The sequence below is a fragment of the Hemiscyllium ocellatum genome, chromosome 43 (assembly GCF_020745735.1).
Source record: "Hemiscyllium ocellatum isolate sHemOce1 chromosome 43, sHemOce1.pat.X.cur, whole genome shotgun sequence".
Lineage (NCBI taxonomy): Eukaryota > Metazoa > Chordata > Chondrichthyes > Orectolobiformes > Hemiscylliidae > Hemiscyllium > Hemiscyllium ocellatum.
Window position 1 is genome coordinate 29,794,748 of NC_083443.1, and position 24,919 is coordinate 29,819,666.

Consider the following 24,919-nt stretch of genomic DNA (forward strand, 5'->3'; position numbering starts at 1 on the left):
GAGACCATCATACTGGGCTGAGAGGCCGCCACACCAAGCTAAGAGGAAACCATGCCGGGGGAGTTGGCACAACCTGCCAAGAGACCAGGCTAGGAGGAGCCTTGTTGTGTCTGCATTAGGGTTGGGAGTCATTGGAGGCTGGGAATGAACCAGAGATGATAAATCCATGACAAAGTGCACTCTCTCCTAGCCTAACTAAGGTAACTAAGACATTGTACTAGGTACCTTAGTGTGGCAGCATTGTACACTTTTCACCATGTCTTGTACCCCGTGCTTGTGAACACATGACAATAAAACCTAAATCTAAATCTATCCAACTGTCTGTCTCGCTATATATCTCCCTTTCTCCTTTCCATCTTTACCAGCCTGACTCTCTTCAGTAATAACGCTTATGCCCGAAACGTCGAATTTCCTGTTCCTTGGATGCTGCCTGACCTGCTGCGCTTTTCCAGCAACATATTTTCAGCTCTGATCTCCAGCATCTGCAGACCTCACTTTCTCCTCCCTTCAGTAATACACAACTTTCTGAGATAACACGTGATTAATTCTAAGCTCCACAGCAGGGTCTTGAGCCAATATACTCCACTATTTCAGTGCCTTGCTGAGGTAAGGCTGCAGATTTTGCATTTGTTCTGCAGAGAGGCAGCCTCTTTGTTCAGATTGACAGAATAAACTCCAATGGTATTGTGCAGAACTGAGCAGGAGAGAACTTCCACTGCATTGTCCAAGTGCGTCAATCCAAGCAGCACGATAAAGTAGCTGTTTGGTTTGCTGTTTGTGGGATCTTGCTGTGCAAACAATAATCGATGTCCTTATCTACAAAGTGACAGTGATTCTTGCGAAATTCAATCCGTCTTTCTGGCTCTGCCATGTCCCCTGGGCAAGGGGACTATGAGCCTCACTCTTGGTATTTGATCTGTTGAAACTGTGGTCGCTGGAAAAGCACAGCAGATCAGGTAGCATCCGAGGAGAAGGAGAATCGATGTTTCGGATAAAAGTCTTTCATCAGGACAAAGGGCTTTTGCCCGAAACGTCATTTCTCCTGCTCCTCGGATGCTGATTGACCTGCTGTGCTTTTCCAGCACCACTCTACACTTGACTCTACTCTCCAGCATCTGCAGTCCTCACTTTTGCTATATTTGATCTGTTGTCTACTCTATTTGCTCCTATCTGTATATTCTCTGCTGTCTACCAGTTTGTCTGCTTGTCACACATTTCCAATTTGTTATTGCTCTTTCCTATGTCCCTGCTCTCTCCTGGTCTGTGTGCTGTCTGCTCTGTCCCCCTGTTCTCTCTCAGTCTGTGTGCTGTCTGCTCTGTCCTGGTCTGTGTGCTGTCTGCTCTGTCCCCCTGTTCTCTCCCAGTCTGTGTTTTGTCTGTTCTATCCCTGCTCTCTCACAGTCTGTGTGCTGTCTGTTCCGTCCCCCTGTTCTCTCCTGGTCTGTGTGCTGTCTGCTCTGTCCATGCTCTCTTGCAGTCTGTGTGCTGTTTGCTCTGTCCCCCTGTTCTCTCCTAGTCTGTGTTTTGTCTGTTCTATCCCTGCTCTCTCGCAGTCTGTGTGCTGTCTGCTCTCTCTCCCTGTTCTCTCCCGGTCTGTGTGCTGTCTGCTCTGTCCCTCTGTTCTCTCCTGGTCTGTGTGCTGTCTGCTCTGTCCCCCTGTTCTCTCCCAGTCTGTGTGCTGTCTGCTCTGTCCCTGCTCTCTCCCAGTCTGTGTGCTGTCTGCTCTGTCCCCCTGTTCTCTCCTGGTCTGTGTGCTGTCTGCTCTGTCCCTGCTCTTTTGCAGTCTGTGTGCTCTGTCCCTGCTCTCTCCCGGTCTGTGTGCTGTCTGCTCTGTCCCCCTGTTCTCTCCCAGTCTGTGTGCTGTCTGCTCTGTCCCTGCTCTCTCCCAGTCTGTGTGCTGTCTGCTCTGTCCCTGCTCTCTCCCAGTCTGTGTGCTGTCTGCTCTGTCCCTGTTCTCTCCCGGTCTGTGTGCTGTCTGCTCTGTCCCTCTGTTCTCTCCTGGTCTGTGTGCTGTCTGCTCAGTCCCCCTGTTCTCTCCCAGTCTGTGTGCTGTCTGCTCTGTCCCCTGTTCTCCCCTGGTCTGTGTACTGTCTGCTCTGTCCTGCTCTCTCCTGGTCTGTGTGCTGTCTGCTCTCTCTCTCTGTTCTCTCCCGGTCTGTGTACTGTCTGCTCTGTCCCCTGTTCTCTCCCAGTCTGTGTGCTGTCTGCTCTGTCCCTGCTCTCTGCCAGTCTGTGTGCTGTCTGCTCTGTCTCCCTGTTCTCTCCCAGTCTGTGTGCTGTCTGCTCTGTCCCCTGTTCTCCCCTGGTCTGTGTACTGTCTGCTCTGTCCTGCTCTCTCCTGGTCTGTGTGCTGTCTGCTCTGTCCCTGCTCTTTTGCAGTCTGTGTGCTCTGTCCCTGCTCTCTCCCGGTCTGTGTGCTGTCTGCTCTCTCTCTCTGTTCTCTCCCGGTCTGTGTACTGTCTGCTCTGTCCCCCTGTTCTCTCCCAGTCTGTGTGCTGTCTGCTCTGTCCCTGCTCTCTGCCAGTCTGTGTGCTGTCTGCTCTGTCTCCCTGTTCTCTCCCAGTCTGTGTGCTGTCTGCTCTGTCCCCTGTTCTCCCCTGGTCTGTGTACTGTCTGCTCTGTCCTGCTCTCTCCTGGTCTGTGTGCTGTCTGCTCTGTCCCTGCTCTTTTGCAGTCTGTGTGCTCTGTCCCTGCTCTCTCCCGGTCTGTGTGCTGTCTGCTCTGTCCCCCTGTTCTCTCCCAGTCTGTGTGCTGTCTGCTCTGTCCCTGCTCTCTCCCAGTCTGTGTGCTGTCTGCTCTGTCCCTGCTCTCTCCCAGTCTGTGTGCTGTCTGCTCTGTCCCCCTGTTCTCTCCTGGTCTGTGTGCTGTCTGCTCTGTCCCTGCTCTTTTGCAGTCTGTGTGCTCTGTCCCTGCTCTCTCCCGGTCTGTGTGCTGTCTGCTCTGTCCCCCTGTTCTCTCCCAGTCTGTGTGCTGTCTGCTCTGTCCCTGCTCTCTCCCAGTCTGTGTGCTGTCTGCTCTGTCCCTGCTCTCTCCCAGTCTGTGTGCTGTCTGCTCTGTCCCTGCTCTCTCCCAGTCTGTGTGCTGTCTGCTCTGTCCCCCTGTTCTCTCCTGGTCTGTGTGCTGTCTGCTCTGTCCCTGCTCTTTTGCAGTCTGTGTGCTCTGTCCCTGCTCTCTCCCGGTCTGTGTGCTGTCTGCTCTGTCCCCCTGTTCTCTCCCAGTCTGTGTGCTGTCTGCTCTGTCCCTGCTCTCTGCCAGTCTGTGTGCTGTCTGCTCTGTCCCTGCTCTCTCCCAGTCTGTGTGCTGCCTGCTCTGTCCCTGCTCTCTCCTGGTCTGTGTGCTGCCTGCTCTGTCCCTGCTCTCTGCCAGTCTGTGTGCTCTGTCCCTGCTCTCTCCCAGTCTGTGTGCTGCCTGCTCTGTCCCTGCTCTCTCCTGGTCTGTGTGCTGCCTGCTCTGTCCCTGCTCTCTGCCAGTCTGTGTGCTCTGTCCCTGCTCTCTCCCAGTCTGTGTGCTGTCTGCTCTGTCCCTGCTCTCTGCCAGTCTGTGTGCTGCCTGCTCTGTCCCTGCTCTCTCCCAGTCTGTGTGCTGCCTGCTCTGTCCCTGCTCTCTCCTGGTCTGTGTGCTGCCTGCTCTGTCCCTGCTCTCTGCCAGTCTGTGTGCTCTGTCCCTGCTCTCTCCCAGTCTGTGTGGTGCCTGCTCTGTCCCTGCTCTCTCCTAGTCTGTGTGCTGTCTGCTCTGTCCCTGCTCTCTGCCAGTCTGTGTGCTGCCTGCTCTGTCCCTGCTCTCTTTCAGTCAGTTTGCTCTCCACTCTGTCCTTACTTTGTCTCAATCTCTGTGGTGTCCTCTCTCTTTTCTCCCAGTCTTTCTGCTCTTTCCTTTGACGTTTTGGAATTTGCTCAACTTTTTTACCTTGTGTTTGAAGTTTAGAAAATGTGTGCTTGAATCTGATCTGATGATTTGCAGGTGTTACAATTCTACGGTTGCATAGGACAACAGCTGAATATGTCCATCTTGTCCCTTTCAGTTAATCAATCAGACTCTAATGGGGCCAGTTGCAAAGGACAAAATCTGCAAAACAGGTCATCCTGGATGGATTTTCAGAGCAGCCCCACAGTGCAGGTTGGTAAATGAAATCATGGACTGATCACAGAAGGAGACCATTTGGAATCTTGAAACATACAAGATTCTGAGGGGGCTTTACCAGGTTGATATTGAGAGACATGGATACGATAAATAGACAAGGTCTTTTCCCTGGGATGGGGGAGTCCAGAACTAGAGGGCATAGGTTTAGGGTGAGAGGAGAAAGATTTAAAAGGGACCAAGGGGCAACCTTTCCACGCAGAAGATGGTGTGTGTATGGAATGAGCTGCCAGAGGAAATGGTGCTACAATTACAACATTTAAAAGGCATCTGGATGGGTATACGAATAGGAAGGGTTTAGGGGGATATGGGCCAAGTGCTGGCAAATGGGACTAGATGAGTTTAGGATATTTGGTCGGCATGGACAAGTTGAACCGAAGGATCTGTTTGTGTATTGTACATCTCTATGACTCTAAGCTGTTTCCATTCGTGGGAGTATCTCAGACATAGGAACAGAATAAGGGGACAATCCTTTAAGATGGAGGTGTGAAAGATTATCTTCTGCCAGAGGTTGGGGAATACCTGGAATTCTCGACCTCAGAGGGATGTGGAGGCTAGATCACTGAAAATATTTAAAGAGGATTTTTGGAACATTGGGAAATTGAGAGATTTGAGCTGATGCAAAAGAGGGAGTTGAGGCCTGGGGCAGACCAACCATGATCTTATAGAATGGCAGGGCAAGCTTGGTGGACAGAATGGCCCATTCCTGCTCCTATTTACATGATCTTCACATGTAGCTTCTGACAAGCACAAGTATTCCACATTGTGAGCCTGAACGTCTCTCACTGCTTCAATCTCTGGCTGAGCAGGAAACATAGAAAATAGAAGCAGGATTTGGCCATTCGGCCCTTTCAGTCATTCAATATATCCGTGGCTGATCACCCAAACTCGTGCCCTCAGTTCTTACTTTCTCCCCATGCCCTTGGGTTCACTTCTTCTTGAAATTTTGCCCTCACCCACTTCCTGAGGCAGAGAGTTCCACAGGCCTTATCACTCTCTCAATGAAGATACATCTCAGTCCTAAATGGCGTACTTTGCATCTTAGACTGTGACCCCCTGGTTCTGGACTTTCCGCATGTTCTTACTGCGTTTACCCTGGTGTAAGGAAGGGGCTTCGCTTGGGGAGTCAATGGCCTAGTGGTATTATTGCTGGATTGTTAATCTAGAGCCCCACTTAATGTTCTGAGGGCCTGGGTTCAAATCCTGCCTTGGTGGAATTTGAATTCAATAAATGTAGAAGATTACAGAGCTGTACAGGCCCTTTGGTCCTCGGTGTCGCGCTGACCTGTGAACCCAATCTGAAGCCCATCTAACCTACACCATTCCATATGTCTATCCAATGACCATTTAATGTCCTTAAAGTTGGCAAGTCTGCTAATGTTGCAGGCAGGCCATTCTACACCCATACTACTCTCTGAGTAAAGCAACTACCTCTGACCTGGGTAATATCTAGAATTAAGAATCAAATGACTACTATAAATCCATTGCCAATTGTTGGAAATAAATGTCTGGTTCACTAATGCCCTTTAGAGAAGGAAATCTGTGATCCCTACCTGGTCTGGCCTACATGTGATTGAGAGTCAATGTGGTTGACTCTCACCTGCCCGATGGGTACGAAATGCTGACTGACCTGCAACATCCTCATCCTGTGTGTAAAAAAAAGGAAAAAATAACTAGGAAGTTCCTGTGGGGTATACATGAATATGTATTTTTTTCACTGAACAAACAAAAAAGAAACCTTAGGCCGTTTCTTCCTTTTTTCTAAGTGTCATGTCGAGTTGGTGATTTTGCTCTGTTGTTGTCCTGGCAGGATACGTTCTGCATGGAGCAGTTATGCGAGTCAGCGTCTGATCTGAACTGTCAGCCGGGCCACATGTGGCCAATCAACCTCCTCCAGCAGAGGGATGTCCCACGGGCCGAACCATCCACGGCACCTGAGCCAAGCCTCAGCACCCACCTCCGGAAACTGAACTGCTGCTCAGAGTAAGGATGGTGGATACCTGTACACCTAACACCGACAGAGAGGACGGTGGGATACCTGTACACCTAACACCGACAGAGAGGACGGTGGGATACCTGTACACCTAACACTGACAGAGAGGACGGTGGGATACCTGTACACCTAACACTGACAGAAAGGACGGTGGGATACCTGTACACCTAACACCGACAGAAAGGACGGTGGGATACCTGTGCACCTAACACCGACAGAGAGGATGGTGGGATACCTGTACACCTAACACCGACAAAGGACGGTGGGATACCTGTACAGCGAACACCGACAGAGAGGACGGTGGGATACCTGTACAGCTAACACCGACAGAGAGGACGGTGGATACCTGTACAGCTAACACTGACAGAGAGGACGGTGGGATACCTGTACACCTAACACCGACAGAGAGGACGGTGGGATACCTGTACAGCTAACACCGACAGAGAGGACGGTGGGATACCTGTACAGCGAACACCGACAAAGGACGGTGGATACCTGTACAGCGAACACCGACAGAAAGGACGGTGGGATACCTGTATTGTGAACACCGACAGAGAGGACGGTGGGAGACCTGTACAGCTAACACCGACAGAAAGGACGGTGGATGCCTGTACACCTAACACCGACTGAAAGGACGGTGGATGCCTGTACACCTAACACCGACTGAAAGGATGGTGGATGCCTGTACACCTAACACCGACTGAAAGGACGGTGGATGCCTGTACACCTAACACCGACAGAAAACTTGCTGTTCACAAGCTCAGAACAATATTGGCTAGGGGCAAGAAAGCAACTTATTACCACCTTCTCCAGGGCAATCAGAGATGGACATCACGCTGGCTCAGTGGTTAGCACTGCTGCCTCACGGCGCCAGGGACCTGGGTTTGATTCCAGCTTCAGGCGACTGTGGGGAGTTTGTGCATTCTCCCTGTGTCTGTGTGGGTTTCCTTTGGGTGTTCTGGTTTCAGGGTGAATTGGCCATGCTAAATTCCCATAGTGTTCAGGGATGTGTAGGTTAGGTGAATTAGTCAGCGTTAAATAAAGGGTAAGGGTCTGGTTGGGTTACTCTTCAGAGGGTTGTTGTGGACCTGTTGGGCTGAAGGGCCTGTTTCCACACTGTAGGGAAGCTATGATTCAATGGGCATTCAATGTTAGCCAAGACAATTACTCCCACCCATTCCATGAACAAATGAAAACAATTCAGCCGATTTTGGGAATGCCGGGGTTTTCTTAAGAGGAAAGTTTGAACAGGTTGGATCTGTACTTATCCATTGTAATAAAAGTTGTAAAGAACTTTTGTTCTCTTTCAACAGCATTGACCACACTATGTTTCTCCCTCAGTTCTGACAAAGAGTGACTCCACTCAAAGCGTTAGCTCTGTTTCAAAATCAGAAATTGCTGGAGATACTTGCGTCCTCTGTGGTTGTGACCAACAGTGCTGGTGAAACTCAGCAGGTCTGGCAGCATCTGTGTAGAGAGAAACAGAGTTATGCTTTGAGTCTAGCATGACATGATTGGAACTGAAGAGAGGTGAAAATATAAAAATAAAGTACTGCAGATCCTGGAAATCTGATACGAAAACAGAAAGTGCTAGAGAAAAACTCACTGGGGCTGGCAGCATCTGTGGAGAGAGAAAAACAGTGTTCATGTTTCAAGTCTGGGATAACTCTTCTGTATAGATGGTGCTACACTTGCTGACTTTATGTGTTTGTTTCAGATTTCCAGCATCCGCGGTATTTTGCTTTTAGTTTCTGTTTCTGATTCGCAGTCAGTCGTGAGATTCAAACAAGTCTGGGCACATCCCACGGGTGTGGGAAGGAGGGGTCGATAGCAATTTGCTTTCTGCCTGTAGATTCACAGTGCAACAATGCTGCAGTCTAACTGTCTGCTGCTCTAGTGTGTTTCAGTGTACACTGGTGAATATTCCACAGAATCTGGCACTGCTGAAACAGGTGAAACTTCCTCTCGGTCTGATCTTCCAACCGTTCAAGGATTCCAGGGTGAGTCGAATGGAATGAACATTCCCTCGGGATGTGAAAATCCTCAAATGTGCCTTAGTTTCAGAACCAGTTTTTCAATATTGAGAACCTTTGATTTTCTTTTCTCTCTCGTTTGGTAACTGGATCAAAGGATATAGAAAAGAAATAGACCAGATTGAAGTGTACATTAGCCAAGTGACAGAGGAGGCTTGAGTGGCTGCTTAGTCCATTCCTGTTGCTGTATTGCTTGATCCTTGATAAATGGGATCATCAGTGTTGCCCCTTATCAAAAGCAAAATGGTCCTCCTTATGCTCGGTGCCCAGAATTGGCCACTCTGCTGGACGAATCTGCTGACCATAGCCTTGGACAGCAATTTTGTGACTTTCTGAGATTTCCACACAATCTCGGTCTACTTCTACTCTACTTTTAAGGCCAGAGTCCTCTGTTTCTCTCTGCTTAGAGCGAACTGATGGCAATAGATTGAGGGACATCTACTCTGTGCTCAGCACGGCTTTACAGAAATCTGTGAATCTGTAAACAAAGATATGTAATCTTTGTGCCTGCCATGGACATATTGGAAGGAGCAGCAGGGTGGTTCTCACCTGTTTGGTGTGGGATGATCACCTCTTCTGTGGTGAACAGGCCCTGGACGGGGACTTCAACACGAACTGTTGATCTCAGAGGTAGAGATATGACTGACTGAAGCATCAGACCAATGTACTGCTCCATGGTAAATCTTACATAATAGCATTAGTACATCATTCCTAATGGAATGTGGTGCATCTTAATAAATTCACCTTCCAAACAACTCTGCTGCTGCATTGGAGCTGCCAAGCCTGGGTTTGGACCAGGTAGAACTATCACATGACTTTCTACTCCACACATTGGCCACTTAACTCCTGTATCATCATGGCATGGTGGCTCAGCGGTTAGCACTGCTGCCTCACAGCACTAGGGATTTGGGTTTAATTCCAGCCTCGGATGACTGTCTGTGTGGAGTTTGCACATTCTCCCCATGTCTGCATGGGTTTCCTCCGGGTGGTCCAGTTACCTCCCACAGTCCAAAGATGTGCAGGTCAGGTGGATTGGCCATGTGAAGTTGCCCATAAATGTCTAAGGATATGCAGACGAGGTGGGTTAGCTATCAGGATTACAAGGGTGGGATACTCTTCAGGGGGTCAGCGTGGACTCAATGGGCTGAATGGCCTGCTTCCACACCGTAGGGATTCGATGGTGTGTCCCTCAGCCAATCAGAAAGCAGGCAGACTCTTCACTGCCTGATTGGATAATCTCCACCCCTCAGCAAAGTTGTCTTTTTATATTGCTCCCTGTTTGTCCAATCCTTTTGTAACTGCCAAATTTATTCAAAGAATTATTTTCTCCAAAGATTTTTAAAAAAATGTCCCCGTGGATTTTTGCTTCAGGCCATATTGTTGGAGGTTAGTCTTTCAATCCTGGAGTGTTAATGATGCTCAGCTAAGTTGGGAGCAGTGATAAAGCCATGTTGTTCCTTGTGAATGCAGTATGGTACAAGAGGGTAACTTGACTGTTTTCCCCTGGTTGTCAGGAGCCTCCACTGCTGATCACTGATGTCCCCCCTCGCTGCTCGTCATGTCAGACCTACATCAACCCCTTCATCGCCTTCATTGATCAGCAACACTGGAAATGCAACGTTTGTTTCTCACTCAATGATGGTAGGAGCACATGCTGGCAATTGACTTGCATAGAAACATAGAAAATAAGAGCACGGGTAGGCCATTCAACCCTTCAACCTTGCTCCATCATCCAACATGGCTGACCATCCTACTCCGCAGCTGAGATTATGGTGCTGGAAAAGCACAGCAGGTCAGGAGGGCTTCCTCATTCCTGATGAAGGGCTTATGCCTGAAACATTGACTGTCCTGTTCTTTGGATGCTTCCTGACCGGCTGTGCTTTTCCAGCACCACACTCGACTCTGATCTCCCAGCATCTGCAGTCCTCACTTTCTCCTAATTGATTTCATCCTACTCCATACCCTGTTCCTGCTTTGTCCTCATATCCTTTGATCCCTATATTCCTAATTGGATCCATATTGTTCTTGAAAGTCTTCAATGTTTTGGCCGCAACCAGTTTCCATGGCAGAGAATTCCACTCTCTGGGTGTAAATACTCCTTCTTATATTTGTTTTAATTGACAGGAACCCCGGTTCTAATCTCCCTGGTCATCGGGAACATCCGTCTTGCATCTGTCCTGTCTAATCCTGTTAGAAGTTTATTGGTTTCTATCAGAACACCCATTACTTTTCTAAACGCCAGTGAATATAGTCCTAACTGATCCTGTCACTCCCCACATAGAGTCAGAGAATTGCATAGCATGAAAACAGACCCTTCGGTTCAACCAGTCCATGCTGACCATGTTCCCAAACTGAACGAGTCCTACCTGCCTCCAATTGGCCTGTAACTCTCCAAAACTTTTCTACCCATGTACTTATCCAAATATCTTTTAAATGTTATGATTGTACCCACATCCACCATTTCCTCTGGTTCATTCCACACATGAACCACTCTCTGTGTAATAAAAGAGTTAACCCTCAAGTCATTTGCGAATCTTTCTCCTCTCTCCCGCTAATTTTGAGCTTCCCTACCCTAAAGAAAAGACCCTCATCTTTCGCCTTATCTATGCCCTTTATGACTTCTTAAATCTCAATAAGGTCACCCCCAATCTCCTACGCTCCAGTGAAAGATGTCCCAGCCTATCCAGGCTATCTTTGTATCTCAAAGCCTTCATTCCCAGCAACATTGGAAGCAGGCAAACCTGCTATATATCCGACCTGGTTTGCTTTCAGAACAGTCAGTGGCCAAACTGAAGTTTAAGTTCATGTTTAAAATCCAGTGGAGAATATTGGATAACTTGGGAGTGTGTAGTTGGAGCAAAGTTTTCGGATGTCATCACAAGGCACCAGAGAAAACCGAAATAGTTTGAACATGCACAGTGCTCAGTGGCTCAGTGGTTAGCACTGCTGCCTCACAGTGCCAGGGACCTGCCTCAGGCGACTGTCTGTGTGGTGTTTGCACATTCTCTCCCCGTGTCTGCGTGGGTTTCTTTCCACAATCTACAGTTAGGTGAACTGGCCATGCTAAATTGCCCATAGTGTTTAAGAATGTGTAGGTTATGTACACTAGTCAGGGGTAAATATAAAATAGTAGGGGAATGGGTCAGGGTGGGTTACTCTTCGGAGGGTTGGTGTGGGCTTGGTTCCACACTGTAGGGATGCTATTCTATTCTATGCACAATTCAGTTGCGACATCTAATGGTTAGGTCGCTACTTAAGGGGGAGGTGAAGGCCGAGTGGTATTATCACTGGCCTGTTTAGCCATTCTGGGGACCCCAGTTCGAATTCTGCCACGGTGGCATTTGAATTCAATAACAAAGAAGTCTGGAATCAAGAAACTAATGATGACCATTGTTGGGAAGCCCATCTGGTTCAATACTATCCTTTTTAAGGAATGCAACTGCCATCCTTACCTAGTCTGGACTACATGAGAGTCCAGACTGTCAGCAATGGGCAATAAATGCTGGCCTGGCAATGTCATCATCCTGTAGTTGAATTTTACAAGAATGCAGAGTCCAGCAGAATGAATGACCTCATTACCATGTCAGGGAAGGTTGCACATCTGCTAATTGAAAAGGCACCCATGAACAACGTGCAAGTAGTAACTGATATAATCAGAAATGTTTATCAACCAATGGGAATTGTAACTTGTTCTGGCTTAAACTTGTTTAAATGGCAGGCTTGGCTTAGTGAGTAACACTTTGCAGATTTTTCCACAGTCTCAGGGGAAGGTAACAAGTGTTGTGGCCCGAGGCAGGTAGGTGTCTGCCCCTTCCTCCTGTGTGTGCTGAGGAAAGTTGGCCAACTTTCTCTCTGCCCTTGACATAAGACTAACTGCAATGACCATTAAGAGGCGAGGGACAGAGGTAACCCAGGTTTGATGTGATGAATGTCCTCCACTTACCTGGAAGTGCTACAGCTCCAACAACAATCATGAAGCTCAAAACCAACAAAGACAGAGTTGTCTTTTTCATTCGCAACTTGGCGATGTCCAAAGGTGGTTCAAGGTTGTTCAGCCAAGCCAAGCAGCAGAACACCAGCGAAGGGTTTGGGCCTATACTCATTAGAATTCATCAGAATGGGAAATTATTTCATTAAAATGTGTAAGATTCTGAGGGGACTTTCCAAGATGAATGCTGAAAGGATGTTTCCTGTCATGAGGAATCTAGACCAGGGGCAGGGTTCCAAAATGTGGGGCTCCCCCCATTTAAGATGGAGAAGTGGAGGAATTTCGACTCTTGGTGAGTCATTAGTATTCGGAGTTCTCTCTCCCAGAGTGTAGCCACTGAATGTATTCAAAGCTGGATCAGACATTACTGAATGACAAGGGAATCAAGAATCACGGCAGAAACATGAAGTTAAGGCTACAATTGGATCTTATTGCATGGTAGAATGGGCTCAGGGGGCCAAGTGGCCTATTCCTGTGCCTAATGTTATTATGAAACTAAAACAGGGGGAAGGGGGCCATCTGAAGGATGGGGAATGGCCTTTGAATGACAGGCAAGGACTGGGGACTGTGATAGAGAATTCCAGGGACCTGGCGGGAGGTGGGGGGTGGGATGGGTGCAGAGATTCCAATGGCAGGAACTCAGGTTGACCATAACAGGAGAGGTGGACAAGGAAATGGACGAGAAGGTAAACGTAGCAAAGAACGCCAGAGCCTAAAACGCAGCTGTTGAAATCAGTTCACTGGGTGGGAAGTCAATAAGGATTCGAGTGGTAAGTGAACAGGATTTGTTGAAGGAGAGAGTGTGGCAGAGGAATCTGGATCAGTTGGTGCTCACTATTCAATTTGTTTCCTCCTCCAGTTCCTGGGAATTTCCTCTTTGATCCCATGACTGGCAGCTACTGTAATCCACGCAGTCGTCCTGAACTGCAGCACGCAGCTGTGGAATTCATGGTACCTCTAGAATATCAGGTACAAGGTATTTTACCGCACAATGCCTGTGCCGGCAATACCGGGTGCGTGGAATCGTGGAGCGAGCACAGCACAGGAGGAGGCCGCTCAGTCTGTTGTACCTGTCCTAGCTCTCTGTAACTGCTACATCAGCTAGTCCCACTCCCTGGCCTTTTACAAGTCACCTTTCCTCTTCAGTTGCTTATCTAATTCTCTTTTGAAAGCTACAATGGAATCTACCTTCACCAGAGTGTCAGGCAGTGAATCCAGATCCTAGTCACCCTCTGCATCAACCTTTTCCTCATGTTGTCTTTGGTTTGTATCCATTACCTGTGCTCGCTTGGTGGAGGCTGTGGTAATATTACTAACCTAGTAATCTAGAACCCTAGGCTAATGCTTCGGTGAGTTGGTTTTAAATCCCAGCGTGGCAGAGGTTAAAAACCTGGTCCCTAATGATGACTACTATCAGTCATTGTAAAAATCCAGCTGGTTCATTAATGCCTTTAAGTGGGGGGTGGAAAAAATCTGCCATCTGTACCTGTTCGAGCCTACACTTGATTTCCACAGAGATACACCTGATAATTAACTCTCCTCTGGATGGGCAATAAGTGCTGCCCTGAGTAGGGCCAGTCACATCCCTTACAAAATATTGACTTCATTCCATACCAGCCACACCCTGTCCCACTGCACATGGCACCTGTCCCAGCAACACCCTATCACATTGTGCAAAGTGTATGTACCCTTGCCCACTGCACACCATGAAGTACACCTTCCCTCAGGGTACAGAGCCCCTTGGGAGATCAGGTATCCTGTGTCATTGTGCTGAACACCTGTGAGAGGTAAGTGATGTGTTCCCAGCCTTTGACCAGTCCCTCTCTCTAACTAGACCTGACTTAAAAATATGGGGTAGACCATTTAGGACAGAGATGAGGAGAAACTTCTTCACCCAGAGTGGTGGCTGTGTGGAATGCTCTGCCCCAGAGGGCAGTGGAGGCCCAGTCTCTGGATTCATTTAAGAAAGAGTTGGATAGAGCTCTCAAAGATAGTGGAATCAAGGGTTATGGAGATAAGGCAGGGAGCGGATACTGATTAGGAATGATCAGCCATGATCATATTGAATGGCGGTGCAGGCTTGAAGGGCTGAATGGCCTCCTCCTGCACCTATTGTCTATGAGAGTAGGGGAGGGATATTGGCTGCTATCTGCTTAGCTTGAATTCATAGGGAGCAGTGAATTACCCTCTGGGTGGTCAGTTGAGGTGAAGACCTTTCACCCCTAATTAGTGGCCAACGCCTCCGCACTGACTATCGACTGACCACCAATTACTCAAACTATTGCTGTGATTGTTAGGAGATCGACTTCACTGATCGGACTCTCTCCATCCTTGCTCAGGCTAAACGCCCTCGACCTGTAACATACCTGTTTCTGTTTGATGTCAGCTACAATGCAGTGGAAACTGGTTACCTGGCAATTGTCTGCAAAACGCTGCTGGAGAACCTGGACAGGTGAGGCATTCTGTTTCTGAAGATATTTTCCAAATGAAGGAAACAAGTTGGTGTAAATCTGGGTCATAGAACATAGAAAAATACAGCGCAGTACAGGCCCTTCGGCCCTCGATGTTGCACCGATCCAAGCCCACCTAACCTACACTAGCCCAATAACCTCCATATGCCTATCCAATGCCCGCTTAAATGACCATAAAGAGGGAGAGTCCACCACTGCTACTGGCAGGGCATTCCATGAACTCACAACCTGCTGAGTAAAGAATCTACCCCTAACATCTGTCCTATACCAACCCCCCTTATTTTAAAGCTGTGTCCCCTAGTAACAGCTGACTCCATTAGCGGAAAAAGGTTCTCACTGTCAACCCTATCTAAACCCCTAATCATCTTGTACACCTCTATCAAATCTCCCCTAAACCTTCTTTTCTCCAATGAGAACAGCCCCAAGTGCCTCAACCTTTCCTCATACGATTTTCCTACCATACCAGGCAACATCCTGGTAAACCTCCTCTGCACTTGTTCCAATGCCTCCACATCCTTCCTATAGTATGGCGACCAAAACTGCACACAATACTCCAGATGAGGATGCACCAGAGTCTTATTCAACTGCAACATGGTCCATGGTCAAAATATTTTCTTCCTGTAAAATGTAAAATTAATCATAATGTTTGTTTGGAGGGTGGGAAGGAGAGTGATGTTCTTGGGCAACAAATCCCACAGAGCCAGCAAAGAACTCAAAACCTCAGGTTTTGCCTTCGATTTGGGATCTTACTGTGTAAAGAATACCTGTCATACTTATCAGCATAGCAGCAGGCACTGCACTTGCAGAGGAAGCGCGTTGATGCGAACACTGGTGGAGTCCCTTGGATATGCCCCCGGGATCTCTATTCTCACACAATCCACTCAGTCAGGTCAGCAGGACCTCCACTGTCTGCCTGAACTGATCGACAGTGCCTTAGACAAGGCAGCAGCCACGGGACTGGATCCTGAGGCTGTGACACACACTCAGCAACGAACAATGATAGGCACAATTTGACCGTCGTCGTCCATTCGGCCTGATCCATACAACTGTAAACTGTCATGTCCATCATAGAGCTACCACTCTACATTCCGATGCTCAGTGGCGTTATCGCTAGACTCTTAATCCAGAGACCAGGAATCCAGGGTTCAAGCTTATTGTTGGGATAATGAGATTTGAATTGAATGGGGACAAATGTTTAGAATGAGTTATGTTTAATATTGACTGTTATCAAATGTCATAAAACCCCATCTGGTTCACTAATACCCTTTAGGTAAAGAAACTGCTGGCCTGACCTGCTCTGGCCTACATGTGACGCCAGACCCATGGCAATGTGATTGACTCTTAACCTTCTGGGCAATTAGGAATGGATAATAAGTGCCTCTCATAGTTTTATAAACTTCTATAAAGTCACTCCTCAGCCTCTGACACTCCAGAGAGACAGCCCCAGCCTATTCAGCGTCTATATAGCTCAAACCCTCCAACCCTAGAAACATCCTTCCAAATCTTTCCTGAACCCTTTCAACTTTCACAATATCTCTTCTGTAGCAGGGTGACCATAATTGAATGTAGTGTTCCAAAAGTGGCCTAACCAATCTGAACCCATGGCATCTCTCTGGGAAAGCCAGAACAAAAAAGAGTAAAAATCCCATCGTGGAGAAAGTATCTGCAAAATTAGTCATTTGCAATCAGTCCATGAAACGAAAACTAATCCTCACCCTGTGGCTCTGATTAATGGATCTCCATTTGTATCCTGGGATGGAGAAAGGTTGTGGAAGATGATTAAGTGGATGGTCAGTTAAAGGAGAGGTTTGATGGATTAACTGGGGCTTTCCTTGTTCTGTGCACGTCCTCGCACATCATGAGACTGGATCTCCCTGCAGCCCACTGGCAGTCATATTACACTTAAAACAGGTTATCACAGGGACCAACTGTCCAAACCTTTATCCTGTCTCTGTTACCTAGGTTACCAGGTGATTCACGCACCCGGATTGGGTTCATTACGTTTGACAACAAAGTGAACTTCTACCAGTTGCACAGCAACCTGTCTCGACCCCGCATGATGGTTTTGACTGAGATTAATGGTAAGTTGTTAGTGCAATTGGAGAATTGGGGGGATGGGGGAATGGGTTGGTGTATATGGTGCCATAGTGGTAAAGTCTTGAGACTATTGATTCAGTGACCAATGTAGGTGGAGAGACATTGGCCAAGTGGTACTATTGCCTAGACTATTAACCCATTGTCCCTAGTAGTGTTCTGGGGACCTGGGTTTGAATCCTACCATGGCAGATTGTGAAGATTGAATTCAGTTTTTAAAAAGATGGAATTAAAAGCTGAACAATGACCACTGCTGATTGTCAGGAAAACCCCATCTGGTTCACTGATGTCCTTAGGGAGGGGAATCTGCCATCCTTACCTGGTCTGGCCTACACGTGACTCCAGACCCACAGCAATGTGGTTGATTCATAACCGCCCTCAAGGCAATGGTGGTGGGCAATAAATGCTGGCTAGCCAGTGATGCCCTCAGCTACGAAAATATATTTTAAATAAAAGACATTCCAGAGTCATATGTTTAAATCCCGCCACAGTAGATGGTGAAATTTAAATTCGCTAAATAAAATCTTGAGCTGGTGCCATTTGAGGAAAATCATTTTCACTCAGAGGCTGATGGGTGTCTGGAACTCACTGTCTGTATGGGTGGGAGAGGCAGAAACCCTCAACATTGAAGAAGCATTTAGATATGTACTTGCGATACCAAGGCTCGCAAGACTTAATGGCCAAGTGTTGGAAAATGGGATTAGAATAGTTAGAGGTTTTGATTGGTGTGGACCCAATGGGCTGAAGGGTCTTTGTCTGTTTTAGATTTCTGAATCAATGACAACGATCATCAATTGTTGTAAAAGTCCGTCTGGTTTGCCAATGGCCTTTAGGGAAAAATATCTGTCCTCCTTACTTGGTCTGGCCTACGTGTGACTCTAGACTCTCAGCAATGGGATTGAATCTTATCCACCCACACTGTTCTTACGAAGAGCTCTTGTGGTATAATGGTAGTGTCCTTACCTAGAAGGCCTGGGTTCAAATCCCACCTGCTCCAGAGGCGTGTCAAGTTAATTGAAAATACCTTCACGGGCAACTAGGGTTGGACTGCAAGCACTGGCCTTGTCCACATCCTGTGAAAGAATACAAAAGAAGATTGACAAGCCGTTTGCTTTATTGCATTTAGCCTTATTTCTTAATAATGGACCAGCCTGGCTAAATAGAACCTATTCCCTTGTTGGTGTTTGAATATTGCTCTCTATAGACTGGATAACACTGAAAACCAATGCTCTAATAGGCAGGGGTCTGCTGTCTTTGTCCTCCTCCAGATTGGAAGGTGCTGTTGAAAGAGCCTGTTCTGTGTGTATGAGTAGCACAAACTGCTGCTGCACTTGGATTAAGAGGAAGCCATTGTTTTTCTGATGCTGGATAGAGTTTGCAATGACTGAGCCTTTATAATGATTGCATGATGTTGGGCTCCTTTCAGATATCTTCACTCCAAATGAAGAAACATTGTTGGTGAATCTTCAACAAAGCCGACAGGTAATGTGAATCCCCTTCCAATAAAACTGCTGCAGTTCAGTAAAGTCAGAACCATGCCCCTTCCTCCCCCTCAGTCAAGCCAAGGGCAACCTCGTCTGGTTACAAACCCCAGATGTGTTTCCCTGTTTGTGAACAACACTGGGACTGGTCACACACTGGCTACAGGTAATGTACTTTTCAATAAAGATTAATGATGAGCTGTTTCTTTGCATCTTTATTGTGAATGCCCTAAACAATAAGGAAGAGATAGCGAAAAACCTGAGACCCGTCAATACATTCTCAATGGTCTTACTCTTATACGTCCTTTGATAATTCATGGAAAGCCTGAATCACATTGTAGAGATGCTCAAAGATTGATATGACTCTGTTCCTTCACGGCTGTATACGTGAGTGTGACTCTCCCTGTTATATTTGCTCACTAATTCTCCACATTTCTACCACAGCTTGTTGTCGCTCTACTTGAGGAATTCCCGGTTGCGTTCAGAGACACTCAGAAGACATTGTGTGCATTTGGACCTGCACTACAGGCTGCTCAGAAACTCCTGAAGTTCAGTGGTGGGCGCATGACTGTATTTCTCACCCAGTTACCCAATGAAGGCTGTGGGTCCTTGCAACCCCGGGAGGATCCTGGTGATAGTACACTGGTAGGTCAAGGTTCATCTCTGTGATCTGTTACACTAGGGGAGGAACCTTGCTGTTCAGAAAGTGATGGGCTCAAAAACTATACAGAATTAGTGGGCAATAGAATGCTCCCCACTTGCCTGGACAAGTGCAGCTCTGACAACACTCAAGAAGCTTGACACCATCCAAGACAAAGCAACCCATGGAAAATATTGAATCCTGATGAAGGGTTTATGCCCAAAACATCAATTCTCCTGCTCCTCAGATGCTGCCTGACCTGCTGTGCTTTTCCAGCACCATGCTCTCGACTCTGATCTGCATGGAGAATAGCCAGTGTTGTCCCATTGTTTAAGAAAGATAGCAGGGATAATCCAGGAAACTACAGGCCTGCGAGCCTCGCATCAGTGGTCAGGAAGTTGTTCAACAAGATTCTTCAGGACAAGATCTATACGCATTTAGAAGCAAATGGACTTATTAGCGATAGACAGCATGGTTTTGTGCAGGGGAGATAAGGCCTTGCGAACTTAATGGAGTTTTTTGAGGAGATGACAAAGATAATTGAGGGACAAGTGGTTGATGTTGTCTACATGGACTTCAGTAAAGCCTTTGACAAGGTCTCTCATGGTACAAAAGATGAAGTCACGTGGTATCAGGGTGAGCTGGCAAGATGGATACAGAACTGGCTTGGTCATAGGAGACAGAGGGTAGTGATGGAAGGATGCTTTTCAGAATGGAGGGTTATGACCACAGGGATCAGTGCTGGGATCTCTGCTGTTTGTGATCTACATAAATGATTTGGAGGAAAATGTAGCTAGTCTAATTAGTAAGTTTGCAGATGATACAAAGATTGGTAGTGTTGCGGGTAGTGAGGAGGATTGTCACAGGATTCAGCAGGATATCAATCAGTTGGAGACATTGGCAGAAAGATGACAGATGGAGTTTAATCCACACAATTATGTGGTGATGTATTTTGGAAGGTCAAGTACAGGTGGGAATTAAATGGTGAATGGCAGAACCCTTCAGAGTATCTTATAGAGAGATCTTGGTGTGCAAGTCCACAGATCACTGAAGGTGGCAGTGCAGGTAGATAAGGGAGTAAACAGACCTATGGTGTGCATGGAGAAAGTGAGGACTGCAGATGCTGGAGGTCAGAGTCAAGAGTGTGGTGCTGGAAAAGCACAGCAGGTCAGGCAGCATCCGAGGAGCAGGAGAATTGACGTTTCGGGCATAAGCCCTTCCTCATCCTGATGTCCAAAACATTGATTCTCCTGCTCCATGGATGCTGCCTGACCTGCTGTGCTTTTCCAGCAACACACTCTCGACTATGGCATGCTTGCCTTTAGTGGAAGGGGCATTGAGTAACAGGACAGAAATGTTACACTGCAGCTTTGCAGAACTTCAGTTAGGCCACACTTAGAATATTGTTTTGGTCACCACACTACCAGAGAGATGTGGATGCTTTGAAGACAGTAAAAGAAAGGTTTGCCAGGAATTTGCCTGGTATGGGGGATTTTAGCTACGAGGGAAAGTTGGATAGATTGGGTCTGTTTTCACTGGAACGCTGGAGGTTGAGGGGTGACCTGATAGACGTTTATAAGATTGTAAATGGCATGGGTAGAATGGAAAATATGTGGCTTTTTCCCAGGGTGGAGGGGTCAATTACTAGGGGTCACAGGTTCAAGGTGTAGGGAGATGAAGTTTAAGAGATGTGCAAGGCAAGTTTTTCACACAGAGGGTGGTGAGGGCCTGGAACACACTGCCAGAGGAGCTGGTGGAAGCAGACACAATAGCAGCAGTCAGGAAGCACCTGGACAAATACACAAATAGGAATGGAATAGAGGGATATAGATCCTGCAGGTGAAGACTGTTTTAGTATGGAAGGGGAAAATATGTCTGCACGGGCTTGGAGGGCTGAGGTGCCTTTTCTTGTGCTGTACTGTTCTTTGTTCAGCCCACTTGATTGGCACCACATCCACAAATATCTATCCTCTCCCCCACTGACGCTCAGTAGCAGCAGTGTGTACTGTGTCCAAGATGTGCTGCAGAAAATCACCAAAGTTACTTAGCACCTTCCAAATCCATGACCGCTTCCACCTAGAAGGACAAGAGCAGCAGGTACATGGAACACCACCTTCAAGTTCCCCTCCAAGCCACTCACCATCCTGACTTGGAAATATTTCAATGTTCCTTCAGTGTCAGTGGGTTAAAATGCTGGAACTCCCTCCCTGAGGGCATTGTGAGTCACACTACAGCACGTGGGCTGCAGCGGTTCAAGAAGGCAGCTCATCACCACCTCCTCATGGGCAACTAGGAACAGGTAATAAATACTGGTCAGCCAGTGATGTCCATATCCCTCGGGTGAACAACATATGCCCCTGGACCAGGTCAGTTGGTCTCATGGCTTATGAACCATTTCCCAACCTCCTCCTTTAACCCTATCAGTGTACTGGGGGATGGATTGTGGGTTCAAGTGACACTATGATAACTGGTGGGATTTAACTTGCATTGATAAAATCTGAAATTGAAAGTATGATAACGAAACTATCCTTGATGCTGTAAAAACACATCTAGTCATTAATATCCTACAGGGAAAGAAATCTCCCTTGTGACTGTCAGCCCACAGCGACTTGGTTGACTCTTAGCTGGCTGAGGAAGCCATTTAGTTGAAGGGCAATAGGGAGGGACAATAAATGCCCATCAGTGCTCACACGCCATGAATGAATAAAATAAATCCTTTTATTCCTTTGTTGTAACATCCCCTTACACAAATCAATACTTTACCTCAACAACTATTTATGACAGTTAATGCCACATTATACTGTAGGTAGAGAGGCTCTTCCTGAATTCCTTCTGTACGTTATCGTTATGTTAAATTTATGATTCTTCGTTTTGCTCTCTGCCACAAATGAAAGCATGTTCTCCACACGAATACTGTCAAGCTCCCTAATAATCTTAAACATCTTGATTAAGTCAACCCTCAGCCTTTTCTTCCTGAGAGAGCAGAGCTTCAGCTAATCCAATCTTTGTTGGTATCTATTCTGTATCAGCTGTGGCTCAATCCTTTCAAAGCCTTTTGCCTCCTCTCTGGGTGCCTCTGTGATGAAATCTTCATCTTAAAATTCCTTTATAAGAATTTCAGATTTGAAGGCTTGTGGAAGGATTTATTTCTAGTTCTTTGGAGATACCTGGATTACTTTTTTGAAAGTTAATGAATAGAACCATTGGAACTTCTTTTAACCAAGGATTTCTTGGAAAACACATGGTGCCTGATGATTACTGTTTGTGTTGGTTTGAACATTTTTTCAGGGAAAAGAGCTGACTGTTTTTACAAGTGGGACAGTGTTGAAGGTGCAGTCTGATACCTGGAGCCCTGCTCATGATTATTTTCTATGAAAAGCCTTTGATTATTTCCTGACTCATGGCAAAGGCAGGAATGTGTTCATCCAGCAGCAATGTGTTCAGTGACATCTGTCTAGATTACATTACTTACAATATGGAAACAGGCCCTTCGGCCCAACAAGTCCACACCGACCTTCCAAAGCGCATACCCCTACATTTACCCCTTACCTAACACTACGGGCAATTTAGCGTGGCCAATTCACCTAACCTGAACATCTTTGTGACTGTGGGAGGAAACCAGAGCACCTGGAGGAAACCCACGCAAACACGGGGAGAATGTGCAAACTCCACACAGTCAGTCACCTGAGGCAGGAATTGAACCCGGGTCTCTGGCGCTGTGAGGCAGCAGTGCTAACCACTGTGCCACTGTGCTGCCCGTCTGAGTGGCAGATTATCAGACACACAACTACTGAACACCTTATTGCTTTCAAGAGCTAGGACTTATTGGCTAAAAGTGTTTTTCTTTTACAAGTATGTCAGTGCAGAGAAAAATTCCTTTTTCTTTTGCTTTCCTTCTCCTGGCAGATGTGTGTATGCTTGTGAGTAAGTTGGGATACCAGGAGGGATAAATATTCATGTCCTCAAGTTACAAACTGTTGTTAATCATCTTTAAATAAATTTTGTTTTATACTGAGCCAATCACTTTGTGTTTATTAAGAAGTCTGGTTAATTTTTAAAAGTTAAATTGTGGGATGTGGGTGTCACTGGCTGAGCCCAGCATTTATTGCCTGTCCCTAGTTGCCCTTGAGAAGGTGGGGGTGAGCTGCCTTCTTGAACCGCTGCAGATTATCTGCTGTGGGTTGACACACAATGCCATTAAGGGGGGAATTCCAGAATTTTGACCCAGTGATAGTGAAGGAATGCTGATATATTTCTAAGTCAGGATGCTTGGAGTGGCTTGGAGGGGATCTTGTAGGTAGTGGTGTTCCTGTATATCTGCCGGCTTGTCCTTCTAGATGGAAGTGCTGGTGGGTTTGGAAAGTGCTGTTTGAGGGTCTTTTTGAGGATAAATTTCTGCAGTACATCTTGTAGCCAATACACACTGCTGCTATTGAGTGTCAGTGGTGGAGGGAGTGGGATGTTTGTGGATGCGGTGCCAATCAAGCGGGCTGCTTTGTCCCGAATGGTATCAAGCTTCTTGAGTGTGGTGACTTGTATTCTAAGTCTGATGGAAATAAAACATATGATAAGGGTGGCAGAGTGGCTCAGTGGTTAACACTGCTGCCTCGCAGCGCCAGGGACCCGGGTTCGATTCAAGCCTAGGGTGAATATCTGTGTAGAGTTTGCACATTCTCCCCGTGTCTGCGTGGGTTTTCTCTGGGTGCTCCGGTTTCCTCCCACAGTCCAAAGATATGCATTTCAGGTGAATTGGCCATGCTAAATTGCCCATAGTGATAGGTGCATTAGTAGGGGAATGGGTCTGGGTGGGCTATTCTTTGGAGGGTCGGTATGGACTTGTTGGACTGAAGGGCCTGTTTCCGCACTGTAGGGAATCTAATATCGTGAACCAGATAAAACAATTAAATTAATGTAGTGACCTTGGTGTAGAGAGACTGGAGAAGGACAGTGCACTCATTCTATCTTCATCAGAACATTTACAGGGTATATATCCATCCCATGATACAAAGATCATTGTCAATGCAACAGCCCTCCAGTGCTTGTTTTGCCCTATAAACCTGTTTGATGGTTTTAGTTGTGAGATGTTAATGTTGTTCCCTTTCTCACAGTGAACCTTCCAACTCTTGTTATTCCTAACCTGGAAATGCCTCCTCTCACAACCTTTCAAAGTCTGAATGTTCAGTATTAATTGAAAAACACAGAAAAAAAAAATCATTGGGGTCTGATTACAAAAGCGCTCAAACTTAGTTGGCTTAATTCTCTTCATTTCTTTCTCCACAAGGGAGCTAAGCATCTTGGTCCAGCTACTGATTTCTATAAGGTGCTGTCAATGGAGTTCTGTGGCCAGCAGATAGGAGTGGACTTATTCTTGTTGAATCAGCAACACATTGACCTTGCTTCCTTAGGTGAGTGTTTGAGGTAATCGCAGCTTGAAGAACAAGCACAACAGCAACTTTTTGTGTCCATTTCACATCAACCATAATGGAATAGTCCAAGGCGCTTTACAAGTCACTCATTGGGTTACTTTTTTAAAGCACTTTACAGCAAAAAAAAGGCCATTTGGCTCTTTGTTGTCCAATCAGTTTTGTATTTAAAAATCATTCATTGGATGTGAGCATCACTGGCTGGTCCAGCATTTATTCTTAATTGCTCTTGAGAAGACAGAGGTCATCTACCTTCTTGAACCACTGCAGTCCATTTTACGTAGGTAGACCCATAGTGCTGGTTTGGAGGGATTTCCAGGATTTTGACCCAGCAACAGTGAAGGAACTATCCCTGTTCTGACTTAAAGCCCTGCACATTCTTCCACTTCAAGTACCAACCATTTGTTATTGAATCTGCTTTCACCAGCCTCTTAGACATAGTCAGAAGATATTGTGGTAATTTATTCAGCATTTGGCTCAATTGACAAAAATCCATTTATTCTGAATAGCTTGAGCATATTAAAAGCAATGCAAGTGGTTGTTTAGAATATGGCAGTGATTTAGTTACATTGCAAAACACCGATGTGCAAAGTTTCAGAGACTTGTCTCCCTATCTGCTAAGAAAGAAGGAATAATTTGTGTTTACACATAGATTTTCG

The 24,919-nt window shown here is 46.6% G+C and overlaps 1 protein-coding gene across 1 annotated transcript in view; it reads left to right on the top strand.

Annotated features, from left to right (window-relative positions):
* The window catches only part of LOC132834891 (protein transport protein Sec24A-like), an 84,443-nt gene that overhangs the window by 30,778 nt on the left and 28,746 nt on the right, over positions 1–24,919 (top strand). Inside the window, exons 3-12 of the mRNA XM_060853973.1 lie at positions 4,022–4,116; positions 5,948–6,120; positions 8,028–8,130; positions 9,678–9,804; positions 13,011–13,120; positions 14,491–14,603; positions 16,585–16,703; positions 18,143–18,198; positions 18,642–18,842; positions 24,119–24,242. Of these exons, the coding sequence (XP_060709956.1) occupies positions 4,022–4,116; positions 5,948–6,120; positions 8,028–8,130; positions 9,678–9,804; positions 13,011–13,120; positions 14,491–14,603; positions 16,585–16,703; positions 18,143–18,198; positions 18,642–18,842; positions 24,119–24,242 (1,221 nt within the window). The remainder of the gene's footprint in view (positions 1–4,021; positions 4,117–5,947; positions 6,121–8,027; positions 8,131–9,677; positions 9,805–13,010; positions 13,121–14,490; positions 14,604–16,584; positions 16,704–18,142; positions 18,199–18,641; positions 18,843–24,118; positions 24,243–24,919) is intronic.